Below are 14,902 nucleotides of genomic sequence, written 5' to 3' on the forward strand. Positions count from 1 at the left end.
GGTTAAAAATACATTATCTGATGTGAAAGAGATATACAGGCAAAATATTTCTGAACATAAAAGCGTGGTGTAGAAATGTGATGGATCTGTAAAATGTCCCTTGAACCAGCTTAATATCTGTTAACATTTGTCTCACAGTAATAAACTAAAACAGAGTAAACTTACACTGGGAGTGGAAAATGATGACATTGTTTTGCAATACACAGTTTTCCTTGGCTGTTAAATCTCATTTTAATACTTATCAGAGTATTGAACAATAAATTTTCTACACCACTTAAAACACTCTGCAGGTTTCTAATCCAGAGTGGTTACCTCGCAATTCAAGCAAATGTTTTTGATGTCTGAAACTGTAGAACATCCACTTTGTTTTTGACCATCATGGGTATTAAGTGATTCTCCAAACTGGGTTAAAGAAACAAACAAACAAACAAACCACCAACAACTCTCTTATGGAGAAAATATTTTACATTGTGGCAGTGTTCTTTCTCTGTAAAAATGTTTTTAAAACTAGTAGGAGATGCACATAAATGATCAAATTTGCAATAAATCTTTTGTGAACTCAGCTGATGGGGCTCATCAGAACATCTAACAGTAGTTGCTCCTAAGCACAGGAATGCTTATAGATAAGATGAAAGCAGGCCTTCTTATTAATCACACTGTGTATCTGACTCTTGCTCCTTTCTTCAGTCTTTAAATCAACTCCATCTGGTTCTTACTATTTAGTTGTGCAGCTTACCTTTCACAATGAAACATGCTTACTGCTGCAGAAGCAGGTCCAATGTGATTAAAATTATTAGGTAAAACAGTGGTTGCTTAAGTCTGGAATCAGGAAACCATAAAAAACATGATCAGGCACAAAATGAAACTGAGGACCAAATCTTCACTGGGTGTAAATTGGCTAGACTCCAGCTGATTTCAGTGAAAGGTATTAAAAACAATGTTCTGGGCCACCTTTCTTTATGTTAATACTTTATGGAGCACATCAAGCAAGATGCTAGAACAATGCTTGTATAAGCAAGAAACAATCTCATCATATTGCAGACTAGTCCTGGGTTCATGATCTGTTGTGGCAGGGCGAGGACCTAGGTAGCTAGAAGGGAATGACCCTGCCTGTGTTAACTAAAACAAACAGAAACAAAAAGTGACCCTCGCTTTGGGGTGCCCAGTATATTTAGAGAGTCCTAATTCAGAATCTGTTCAACAGACTGCAAATGCAAGCCAAACAACATCACGACAACAAAAGCAAAGGGGCAAAACAGCTTTCTATGGTTTTTGGTCAACAACTTCCTTCTTTTATGGGCATGACAGTGTCTCCATTTGTTTACTTTTTTGGTCAGAGCTAAACTAAGCTGTGTTCATTGCTGAGTTTGTGAAACTCTTTGTGGCGATCTAACCCAGTAAAAAATCATATTGCTGAATGACTGTGAGATAGGAATAATCCAGGGGAGGTAGGATATCGTAGGATCTCTTCCAGGTAGGACTTACATGTAAGTTACGATGTACAAGTAGGACCCGGCATTTTGCTGTGGTGAGCTTTGTTCTTTTAGGGGTTCATTTTGGAGCTGCCATGACATCTCTACCACAAATGCTTACTGCAACCTTGACACAGACAGAGGCAGGCAGGGCCTGCTCCAGCTCGTGCCAGCAGGCCGTGATACTAGGAAAAACATTGGTTCTCTGTGACTGGAAGGGGCTACCCAGGCAGTCATGTCCCTACCCAACAGTCACAGGTCAGCTGAGACTTGGGCTCCCCCTGAAAACGTTGAAATTTCCCCTTTTGGCAAGAATGCCAGCTATACACCCTTATGTCACCAGAATGCCTAAACAGGTAAAAATACCACAACTACAACCTTTTCTCTTTTCCAGCTTGAGAACTACATTGTGGAAAACATGAAATCAGAGATGGTGCAGCTGCAGCAGAATGCTGTGCAGAACCACACCGCCACCATGCTCGAGATAGGGACCAGCCTCCTCAGTCAGACAGCGGAGCAGACGAGAAAACTCACGGATGTTGAAACCCAGGTATGTTCCCTGGGTGGTTTTCTAAAAGCTGTTAATTGCAGAGAGCTTTTCCGATCCTCTTTCTTTTCTAATGCATCACCACAGAAAACATTTCAACACAGGGCTCCAAGAAACATACACGCTCTGTTTCTTGGTAACAACAGCGGTGATAAGTGACCCTTGTTATGGGTCTTTCTTTTGATTTCATTTGGTTAGTATATTTAGCTCTGTGTGTGTAAGGCAGGCAGGACTGTCCAGGAAACTAAATCATCATTTGAATTCAAGTAAACAGCCCAGCTACCAACTGTGAGTGATACAAGTGTCAGGGTAAATAACGAGTTTCAGGCTAAAATAATCTGATCTCCATTGTTGTTTGCTTCTTTACTATTACAAGAAAGTTTGTTTGTTTTCTGCAATATGTTTCCAGCTTTTTGAAAAGTAGTGTATGCCTGCAGTTTTTAAACTGTGAAGAGAGAGGGACAAACATCAGCTTATTTATAAAACACTGTGTATTTGTTATTACTGTAAAATTGTACAATATCACATGAATTTAAAGAGCCATCTCCATATGATTCCTAGCACTAAAATCACTGTTGTAATTGAAGTAACAAGAGTATCACTGTCGTAACATAGAGTATAATTTCATACTGGGCTTATTGCAAAGATATGTAGTACTTTTTGCCTTTTCTTTTATCAGTTTAAGATGCTTATTTGTTTTCCTTATTTTTGCTGACTTCCTCTTGATCTTCGTAGCACATGGTATATTACCAGCTGCACTGCATTCGTTGTTCATTTAGAACAGGGGAATTAAAGATTTGCCTTTATTTGGTTTGTTCTAGTAGCATATGTACTTCTTGAGAGATCGTATTTTCTGTTCTAATGTCCTTACTCACGTTTACAATACCATTCCCAAATTTTTACGTAATCGCATTACAGTACACTCAGAAACACCAGTAATTATGAAAGACAGATACACTGTCTTATACAAGTTCCCTGCACCTTTTTCTCTACATCTTGATTAATAGAGCAACATTCACTTATAAATGTTGTGATCTCAAATGACCACAGTTTCTAAAACATAGTATATTGACTTATGAAAATGTTGGGGAAAATCTTTAATTCAGTATCAACAGAATATCTAAATGGAAACATAAGAGGTGAAGACCTATGGGATGTAGTATCATATGTTCAATAAAGAAAAAGGAGGTGTCGGAACTCTTCTTATATATCTCAAAAGGCCTACCTAGGTGTAAGTGTTGACTAGTCATTCACGTTTTCCTCCTTTAAGCAGGTAAGGGACAGAATGTGCATTGCCTCTGTCTCACTTTTCCTTTGAGGAACCACTTCAACGTAGGGGTATCACTGGCAACTTTATGAAGGAGTGAATTACTTCCTCCTTCTATACCTATTGCTGAAGAATTTAAGGGATGCCTAAGATATCACTGGGTGTGGCTCTTCCTTGTAGCAGTACTTGCTCTGACTTTTAGCTCAGTGATGGCATTTCCCACCTCCCCTCTTTCAGCAGTATGAGAAACTCCCTGGCTCTACCATCCATCAGAAAAGAGTGGTGCAGGTGGCTCAAGAAAGTGAAAAGAGACTGCTCTTGGCAGTGATGGAGGTAGCCAGCTGCATGGCAGAGTGGTGAAGGTCTGTAGGATAGAAGGAGAAGAAAGGTAGGCCAGGATTTCATGCCTGTAATAAGAAGTACTCATACCAGAGTAAAGAGGAGTCTGAAGGACTGAAGATAGAGCCTCCACTTCTTTAAAATGTCACTGACCCCTCCCAATCCCTGATTCATCCCAAATCCCACTGATTCCCTCTGGGCTTTCTTCTCTACCTGAAGCTCTACTGACATTTTGTAGGCTGCTTTATAGATGTATTCTCTCTGGAAATCTGTTGGTGCTTTCCTGTCTTCTTACCCCTTGCCAACCTTCATAATAACCTTCAATTTCTGCCAGGTCCCTCTGAAACTGCGATGGTGCCTCCTGGCACTTCCAAATATATCCATCTTGAACAACATAACAGCTGCAAACTGATCATTTCCAAATTTTTCAACCTCTGTACACTTAAAAAAGGACAACTCAAGCTGCTCTGTGAACGACAACAATTTAAAAAAAAATAAGGCACTGGGTTGAGTTTGACAGCCATTCTTTTTGCTTTATGTTCTGTAACAAATTCCTATCAGGTATGCATGAGAAAATGTTACCATATAATCCTATGATGATACTGATAAATACTCTTCCAAGAAAGGTCTGATAGGTTCCATTAAAGAGGCATCATGTTCCATTCCAGAAGTGATTGCATCTCAGGTGTTGTGTGCACACATACCTATAAAAATAACTTATACACACTCCTCCAGACTCTATGTAATGAACGACAGTATACCAACAAAATCAGCTAATATTAATTAATATTGCTGCTTTCATTCTTGAAAGCATTCTATTATTTCCACTTTTGAACTATTTTTTGTTAGAATCTATCCTCTTTCATCTAGTTAAAAGGCTTCTTTTGGTGTGATGTGCTTAATAAAACTTGTGCTATTGACACAGATCACCAGTAAAGTGAAAGACAATCGCATAAAGCAATGTTTAGGATCACAGCCTTCATCTTAAAAATCTGTGTAAGAGTGCAAGTAGTGATAACATAAGCAGACACCAGACTTCTGCCAACACTGCAAAAGAGAGAACTCAGGGGAAAGCTAAAGTAGGAATTCTGTTTACAAAATAGCGGATGTAACACTTTGGCTTCAGTCCAAGTACTCTTGCACTCTTCTGGTTTAAGCATGCTTTATAGGAACGCATGTTTGAGGCATGCCTCTTGTTCTTTCCATTAAAATAAAGCTTATTTGGCAGTCACCTTTCCTTTTTCTGCCGGCCTAGTATTATTCTACAGTAAACAGGGTGCCAGAATATCAGCTGGTACATATCAGTGTAGCTTGATTGAGTTCATTTGCACCAGCTGAGCAGCTGAGGTTAAAAAAGGATTTAGAAACAATTTCTGACAAATCATCAAATCAGAATGAAATGGTTGCATTATGTTGCTATAACAACATAACCAGCACAATATAAACATTAATGTTTTTAATTTATCCTTAAGGTGCTAAATCAAACATCCAGACTTGAAATTCAGCTACTGGAAAATTCACTGTCAACGTACAAACTAGAAAAACAGCTGCTACAACAGACACACGAAATCCTGAAAATTCATGAGAAAAACAGGTAAGAATGAGTAGTTGGTCTCTTACACTCTTTCTCTGTTCATCACAAAGTGGTCTGTGCATACTTTGTCCTAAGCAACTGATGAAATGGAAGAAACAAATATGGTAAATGGAAAGTATAGGTCATGTTTATGAAACGGCTAAAAGAGCTAGGGTGTGAACTCCTGTGTGTTAGCTCCTGTATGATAAATGAAAGTTGATTTTTACCACTTTTCATGTGCACTGTAAGTTTACATCTCAATTTTCTTCATGATGACTTAGTCATATGACCACAGTTCCTGCTACTGAAAAGCATAAGGATAACTCATATAAGCACTTTCAAGTAGAAAAATATTAATAATAAATTATGAGATTATCAACTACCTTAAAGCACATAAGAAACAGAAAATCTTCAGTAGTTTATCTTTCTAATTATAATGGATACAAAGATCTAATATGTAGAAGGATCTCTCTCTCCCTTTGAACTCAATTGTATATAGCATATTTGGAGCCATGATCCATTTAAAGAATAAGTGAATGATAAAGATTTGGGTTTTATATTGAAATTGAAGAAAAAACTGTTTAGTAGCACATAAATTTTTAAGCAGAGAAGTGAGAGTCAAGAATAAGTTCCAGTGTTGTCCCTTTCTGTGACACAGGGACTCAGTACCTGAAGTCACTGGATTTAGCAAACCAGTATCTCAGAAAGTACGTGTGGTAGGTTGACTTTGTTTGGCTGCCAGACACCCACCCAGCCGTTCTCTCACTCCCCGTCATCAACAGGACAGAGGGAGAAAATATGAGGAAAAATCTTCTGGTCGAGATAAAGACAGGGAAATCACTTACCATTTACTCTCATGGGCAAAGCAGCCTTATTTATTGCCAATTAATAACAGCGTAGGATAGTGAGAAATAAAAACAAAACCAAAAAGACCTTTCTCTCCTACCTCCCCTTCTTCCCAAGCTCAACTTCACTCCTCACTCTTCTACCTCCCCCCCGGAGCAGTGCAGAAGGATGAGGAATGGGGGTTGTGGTCATTTCACAACACTTAGTCTCTCCTTCCTCATGCTCTTTCCCCTCTCCAGTGTGGTTCTTTCCCACGGACTGCAGTCCTTCAGGATAAGATTCCTCCAATGTTGGGTCTCCACAGCCTGCAGTTTCCTTCTGGACATCTCCACCTGCTCCACCATGGGCTCTCTCAGACACTACAGGGGAATCTCTGCTCCAGTGCCTCCTCCCCTCCTTCTTCTCTGACCTTGTGTCTGTGGCATTGTTTCTCTCACTGTCTTCCCTCACTCCTCACACTGTCATGTGATGTTTTTACCCTTTCTCAAGTATGTTTTCCCCAAAGCGCAACCACCTTGGCTGATGGGTTCAGCTGTGCCCTGTGGTGGGTCCGCTGGAGCAGGCTGGAACCAGCTGGAAACGGCTGTGTCCGGCACGGGGCAGCCCTGGCCCCTCCTCACAGAGGCCATCCCTGCAGCCGCCAAGCTGCCCTGGACACCTGTACTCAGTACAGGGGGTAAAGCAATTTTCCTTCTTGGCTGCCCTTCTAGAGACCTAACATATTCCTGCCTCTGTAACGGCCAGGTTTAGGCAGGGAGGACAGAGAGTGTTTTCACTCCCCAGCTTCACTCTCAGCTCCCTTCTAGAAAGAACAACTGTGAGGTAAGTCTAACTAGGACTAAGATTTCTATTTCCTGTATCTACCTTTGACATTGAAATTTGGCAAACAGCTTTAAAAGTGAGGTAGTTACTGAAGCATCCTGTACAAGCTTTAGTGGACTGTTTAAATTGAGATCAGACAGTTTGCCAAAAAAGGCAGCGTGACTGCAGTGCTGCTGGACAGGAATCGTCAACTGAGGCGGAAAGACCTGGCCCAGGGTTATATGTAAGGAAGACTAATACCACGATAGGCAAGGAGCTACTGGGAAAAGAAGGCAAGGAACCAGGTAATGATGAAAAATAGAAAATGTTGTTACAAGCAGAGAGTCCCTTGGGAGACAGTCCTGAAGGGCAAAGGGGTCCAGGAAGGCTGGACGTCCTTCAAGAAGGAAGTCTTAAAAGCGCAAGAGCAGGCTGTCCCCATGTGCCATAAGAAGAACGGGCGGGGAAGACGACTGTCCTGGATGAACAGGGAGCTTTTCCTGGGACTCAGGAAAAAAAGGGGAGTTTATCACTTGTGGAAATGTGTTTGTTAAATGCGCAGAGCTGGTCAAATAATATACCATTATTGCTACTGGTTATGAAAACCAATTTAATGTATTTAATCTAACAACTGTTCATAACCAGTAATTCCAGCAAATATTATTCTGGAGAAGTTGGATTACATTGAAAACTCTTGAACTCCACAGATTTCCCTTGACCAATTGGAAATATTAATAAATTACTGTGGGATTAAGTTTGACTTCCGCCATCTCAAAATTATGTAATTCACCTAAACTGTGTATGTGGGCTCTCCCTGCAGTCCATGGAGAGAGTAGGCATGTGCAGGAGGTAGTTCATTCTACATATTTTACAAACCTATTTCCATTTGGGATTAACCCAAGAATTAGTTAAGTATATAAATACTTGCATTTTTATCTGCTGCAATCTGGTTAGCAACAAAATTTTATTGGCTGCTCAAAAGACTGAGTCTTGTGTACTTAATAATCTGAATTTATTTATTTATCTTAGCAATGTGTCAGGTTATAAAGCCTTCATGTCAGTAAACAATTAAGTTTTACTTAAGTTCACCTTTGACTTGGCTGACATTATGATGAAATGGTCTGTGGCATGACAAAATAGTCTGCCTTGGTTTTTTGGAAGAAAAGGAGGGGCATGTTAAAAAGCACATTTTATACCCAATTGTTTCTCTCAAAAGAACAGTTGTACGTGGATAAATGAAAAAGCACCTGGAGTTTCATCTTGTAATGAAGCAAGAACCTAGCATATACTGTCCTGGTTCAGTTATTCTCTCCTTGGGAGTGATAAAATTGGGGAGAGGGCAGTATTATGATTACACTAAACTATGGATACATCATCCTGTATCACCATCTACCCCTAACAACGAACCACGTAATCTTGGCCTTGTAGGTCCTGATCCTAAAATCAATTATGCGTGTGTCAGGTTCACTATGGGACAAATCTTGGTGATCTCAGCAGATACTAGGTCTCTGGACATGCCAATGATTTTAGCTTGCTTAACTTGAAACAGTACTTACAGATTACCCATCAGGCTATGTTCAGTAGTTGTTTGCAGTTAAAATGTCTTCATCCCTCTCCATATCACTTTCACGTCAATAAAACAGAGAAAACTCCTTTTATCCGCATTGCTTATGTGGACTATAAGCTTTTTTGGAAAAGGACTTTCTTTTGCTGTAGGTGTACACCACAGTGGGAAGGAGCGTAGGAACTATTATCATTACAAAAATAATCAAAACAGATGGTGTACTGTGAGCAGATAATTTCTTTCTCTGTGCTAAAATTTCCTCTATATAAAATAAAAATAATAATCTTAATCACTTTTAAAGAACTGGATTTTGGATGAAAGTAATGCAAAATCTTATACTAATAACAACTGATTGTTGATGTACTATAGTAATTTGTATATTATCCTTAAATAAAATGAACACTGCATATCAACAGGGGACCAATGCATGTTCTTTAGACTAGAAATATATCTATTCTTGGCCTTTCTCTTTACTTCCTGCCTCTGCTGGGAAGAGTGGCCAATTTTTTCCTTTTTATCTCACTGCAGTGAAAGATATTCCATGGCATAAGTAGAGTCACATTTGCCCCAGAATCATGTTTCTATTGAGTGCTCTCATGCCATAAATAATTTAGTTTTGTGGGTTCCCACCCACTATAATATAAATGGTGGTTTCTTCCATTGCCATTTTTTCTCCCACAAGAGCTTTCTAAAAACCATTTTGATTTATTCTTGAAAGATTTCCCTGCTTAAGTGCCTTTATGAGCCCCCTTTTTTTTTCCAGAGTGTACCAGCTGTGCTTAACTTATTGTGTGCCATTTGTTTCAATATGCAGGGGTGAAAACAACTTTTTATTTACTCAAATGAAACAAATGAAGAAAAATATAACGGAATACTGGATCTTCCAGCAATAAATAGTGGAAGTGATATTTAAACATAAAATCCAGCTTGAATTTGCAGACAATCAAACTAGATTAACACGTTCAGTACAAGAACTGTTGTATCCTATGAAAGGCAAGGGCTCAGGAATGATTCTTGAATTTCCATCCGACTGTGTGAAAGATGAGGAAACACAATATGCTTATTTGCAAGTTTCGCATATACTAAAAAGATAAATCCAGATTTTTCACTTCAGTTTTGTGATTTAAATGGAATTCTCTTGTCATTGGTATAAAAAATAGATTTACTGATGGTAAGTAACCAATTAATTACTTTACTGGTCTTGAGAAATATGGGGACACATATTTTTACATTTTTTTTTTATTTCCTTAAACTGATCAGACAATATCAGACCATCAAAGTATGAGTGGTCAGCACCTAACAATACATGCAAAATTTCACTCATGTAAAAGCAAGTACAAAGAAGCTGTCTCAATGAGAAAATACCGTTCTTGCACTCAAAAGTGAGCGTTTAAATCCTCTACCTGTTTGTCTTCTCATACATACATAATACAAGAGAACCACATGTATACAGCCAAAGTATTTTTTTCTAGTGTGATGTTACTTGTCTTTATTTATTGAATAGCTCAACAAAGTAAATGTTTCTATCTGTTTTTTTAATAAATCCAGATTTTTTAAAAGATCATTTTAATGCAAAAGGTGTCCATCTCTAAGATCTGGTCTATATCCTGTTCTCACATGTCTAAACCGAGGCCTCTGAAAACAAAGATTAACAAAAAGGTCTCTTAAACTGCTATGGTCTGGAATGGATTAGTGAATAAACTACCTACCTTATAAGGCAGATTGTCTAAACCAGACTTTCCTTCCTCCCCAGAGAGCTACCAGAGTGCTTTCTATATGTTCTACTCCATCACCTTTCAAAATGACAGCAGCTTTCACTGCAAGTCGTTCTTTGACTTCTGTTCAGGCCTTCTACCCTCTCCAGCATTATCAGAGGGCTTTTTCTGAGTCAGCTGGACACAGCACAGTTGCACTGAGGCATCCCTCTGGCTTATATCCTGACAAAGTTAACGTATCATTTGTGTGGTTGAAAATAGATTCCTAGCCCCGCCAAAATCAGTAGGTTAGACATTGAACATGGTTAACCTTTAGGAAAATTAAGTTTGTCTGGGTTTGGGTGGGGGTGTGTGTTTGTTTTTAATTTAATTGTCTTCTAGATAATGACTCCAAAGAGTCATTGTCCAATGGATAATATTGATATTTGTCCATGTTAACAACATTTGTTTCTTCACAACTTCATTCTGTTCCCCAAATGCCTGATTTGTTTCCCCAAATTGAAGGTTAAAATTATAAAAAGCACACATATATATGTGTATGGGCGTGTGTGTGTGTATATATGTATATACATATATGATGCTTCTAGTGAATGGTGATTTATTTTTATTGTGGGTATTGTAGTTTGCATGACTGCTTCATCTGTCTAGGTCAGTAATGTTTTCAAACATATAGGAATTTCACACATATAGGAAATGTATAGGAATTTTAAATGTATAGGAAGCATATACAGTAAACTTACTGTAAAAAAGAGCCAGTCAATACATCATGCCCATAAGATTTTACTAGAAAGTGTTATAAAAGAATGTTATGTAACAATTTCAGTCAACCTTTACAGATTGTTGGATTAATTGGTATAGAGACAGCCTTCTTTTTGTTTTCTTTAGTATTTTATGTCAGCAATAGTCATTAATGAAAACTAGTAGAAATATTTTCATTTTAACTCTGACTTCACAATGCCTCTTTAAAAAAATAAGAAAATATCTTTACCAAGCACTCAGCAAAGTTATTTCTTCATGGTATTTGTCTATTAGAAATTGTCTGATGTCACAATCTAAAAAGAGAATAGAGTGGTCTCAAAACTATTAAAAAAAACCAACTCTAAATACCTTTGTAATTGGTTTCAACCTGTTTCAAGATTTTTTGATGAGGTTTCTAACACTTTTTTTTAAATTTAAACGAGCTATAATAAATATGAATGTAACAATACAAATGAAAAATTCTGGTCACATTGGAGTCAAAGGCCATAAGAGCAGCTTTTCTCATGCTGTTTAAGGATTTCTTCCTTTTGGAATAGACCAGTGCAGAAATCCCCAATCTATGTGAAGTGTTTGCTTTTGTTCATGTGGAGCTTTGGCCAAAGGTTTCTCATTGATTCTTAGTAAAACACAATGCATGTTTTGGATTTCTCCCAGGAATACGGGGAGTGGTCCTATCCTCAGGACTTATTCTTATCTGTTATAGATTTATGGATATAAAAAGATCATTGCATAAATGCATAGGCATTCCTTAAAAGAGTTTAATTTTGCAGTTTATAATAACAGGACTTTTAATCTACATAGTAAACTGTAAATGAACCAAGTGCTGTGACACTCCCATCTTTCTACCACATGTTGACACACTACTCATATATATTAGGATGTATCATTACTAAAGCCGTAAAACATCTGCTTGTTGTCTGTCTCTGTAGATGCCAAACTGGGAAGCTCTAAACATTCTTCCTTCTTGCTTGACATGGCCAGTGTTGCTACAAATAAGACTGTCATCACCATGGGTTCATTTGCTATGGTCTTAGGCTACGGTGGGAAACAAATAATGCAATGCACAAATTGTGGCTGTCAAAGGCTCTTTCTTTTACATGAAATCATTCAGATCTGGAAATCATTTAGATGTGGACATGCAGATAGGATGTTGTGGAATTAGGGAAGTGCCCTATACTGTACTAGGATATGAACAAAGATAAAGGGAACTTTTTTTGTCTTTACTTACCATTTAACTATAAAGCAATATTCTGGCTTCAAGAATGACGTCTTCTCTTCCATTGACAATACACAACATTTTCGATGGACTGTAAGATGTCAGACTGGGATGTGGCCACATCTAGCACCCTACAGACTGTGCCCAGGTCCCACCTTGTTCCTATCCAAAGTGCATTGATATAACTTACAGTCTATCAGAAAATTTAAAATCTAGAGTCAAAATGAGCATTTCAATAATTTTCATGAAAAAGTGGACAGAACTGATAAAATTCACATAGAACATTTTTTTATTTTGTTAAACAGTATTTTATGACTAAAACCAGTTCCATCAGAACATTTTCAACCACTTCTGCCTAACTAAACTAATTAGTCTGACCTTCTGCATAACAAAGCTCAAAGACTTCCACATAAATCTTCTCAAAAAAATCCGTATGAGTCTAGAACATAAACACATCGTGCTTAATGTTAGAGTTCAAGTGATGAAAAAAATCAGCTACAGGTCTGAGAAGGTGTTAAAATAATTTATTTTCTTTGGCTTCAAAATCCATACTTTGTTTCAGATTGAAACTTTCTATCATCTGATTCCAGTCCACCGAATCTTGTTATGCTTTCATTACTAACTAATGAGCCTTTTAGAATGAGATATCATGTTCCCCTTTGCATTTGGGTCCCCACGAAAAAGTGTTTTCCCCTTCCCATCTTTTCTTTTTTTCCCCCTTTACCCAGATCCTTCTGGTTTTCACAGAACTAGGTACGTTGATATTACAAAGTCTATTTTCTTCAGTATCTTTGTAAGTCCCACATTCATAACGTTTCAGAAAAAGAGATTTGCTGCTTGGTTTCTTTTATTTAAAAAAAAGAAAAAAAAAAAGTTTTATATTACTCGAGCTTGTACAGCAAATCCAGGGCCTGAATTTAATCTTTGCATTGTTATCATTTGTAACAGCTCATATTAAGGCTCTGTGATATCTAGTAGAAACAACTCCATATGGATTTTATTACATTCTTCAGTTAGGTTAAATGACCTGAAATTATGCAGGCATTTTGCCACTGATCTATTATCCAGAAGTAAAAACAAAGGTGGCGGGAGAGTGCAAATAGATAAAACCTGAGATTGACTTGAACAGGAAGCAGTTTGTTGGCAAGTTTGTAACCACCAGTTGGTTTATGGGCATGAGAAACACCTCTTTTGGCGTATACAGTAGAATTACTGAACAGAAAGTAGCAGAGGGATTGAATTAATTTCTTTATCTAATACTAATAAAATCTTTCTGCTAAACTCACACCACAGCATCAAAGCACTGGCCTGAAAGAAGTTATTGTTCACTCTTGGCAGAAATTAGCTGTCCTTTATGTCTATAACTCCTCTATTCTTCTAGATATAGTCTGACATGCCTTTGATTTTTGTAAATGGTACACTTCCGACTCAAGACAGAGAGGGTACTAGAAAAAGAATATTAGTCAGGAGAAAGTGTTTCCATACATGTGTAAAATTATTTATAAAAATTGATGTGAGCAGGTCGCATAGTATGATGTCAAACAGTTTTCTATCTGAGGAGCCTTTTGTGGAACCAGAAAAGGGGGGGATATCTATGTGGACTCAAGGAAAACAAGAGAATCCTACCTTAAAACGCAAACTTCTGATTTATCTTTTGGGGAAACAGTACTATTCTTGATGTGAAAGCAGATACCACACATCTGGTGCACAATTCCTTTCCCAGCTTCACAGACCACTTCAAATGGTATTTTTATTGTGGGTTCCATATGCCTTGATGGTATTCCATAGCTCCTAATGCTTATCTTCCATTCAGTGGTAAGGCCCTTCACAAACTCTTCCACACTATCAATAAATACTAGTATCCATACTACCAATGATGTCCTCTTTGATGCCCTGCTCTTCTCCCTCCTTTGCCTACTTTAAGCTTTTCTGCCTGAACTTCTTCTATATTCATATGTATTACTGGCCCTATGCTTGTGCCCTTGGATGGGTGTAACAACTAGATATGTAGTTCCATGCACTTTACTCTAAGCATTACAGCATGCAAACTTCACAAAATGGAACCTTAGATGGGCTGAATTAGTAGGTGTGACTTATTTAGAATAAATTATTTATGTACTGAATTCTATGGTGAAAAATAAAATAGTTCTGTTTTCTGTATTAATAAATATGTTGGCATGAAACAATATATACTAATTGTTTTATTTCATTTTAGTTTACTTGAGCACAGAATTTTAGAAATGGAAGAAAGGCATAAAGAGGAGCTGGACACTTTGAAGGAGGAAAAAGAGAACCTACAAAGCTTGGTCACACGACAAAGCTACGTAATCCAGGAACTAGAGAAGCAGTTAAACAAGGCAACAAGCAATAACAGTGTCCTGCAGAAACAGCAGCTTGAATTGATGGATACAGTTCACACTCTGATCACCCTCTGTTCCAAGGAAGGAGGTAAGAAAGTAGCATTATAAAACATTAGAAATACTAGGAAATTTCTTCTGAAGGAAGTCCTGAATTTTTGGAAAGGCAGAACATAATAAGCTTATGCCAAGAAAGAAAAGGACATTATAACTGAGGACAAATGAGCTGATGAGAACCCACGAATCAAATAAGGTTCAGGCAGTGCTGAGGCCGACCCTTGTACTATTGGCCATTTTTCATTTTTTGAATTTAATATCATTGAGTTGCTATACCTTGACCGTAGCTGATGTAGGCCATAACTCCATTGACTTCACATTAGCAATACTGATTTGTTCCTCTGAGCATCTCTTTCCTTCTGCTGGGAAGGAAACCATCCAACCAACCA

General features: G+C 37.9%; 1 protein-coding gene across 1 annotated transcript in view; it reads left to right on the forward strand.

The window, feature by feature from the left end:
* The window catches only part of ANGPT1 (angiopoietin 1), a 181,356-nt gene that overhangs the window by 78,788 nt on the left and 87,666 nt on the right, over positions 1-14,902 (forward strand). Inside the window, exons 2-4 of the mRNA XM_075141280.1 lie at positions 1,867-2,022; positions 5,098-5,219; positions 14,315-14,547. Of these exons, the coding sequence (XP_074997381.1) occupies positions 1,867-2,022; positions 5,098-5,219; positions 14,315-14,547 (511 nt within the window). The remainder of the gene's footprint in view (positions 1-1,866; positions 2,023-5,097; positions 5,220-14,314; positions 14,548-14,902) is intronic.

The sequence above is a fragment of the Calonectris borealis genome, chromosome 2 (assembly GCF_964195595.1).
Source record: "Calonectris borealis chromosome 2, bCalBor7.hap1.2, whole genome shotgun sequence".
Classification (NCBI taxonomy): Eukaryota; Metazoa; Chordata; class Aves; order Procellariiformes; family Procellariidae; genus Calonectris; species Calonectris borealis.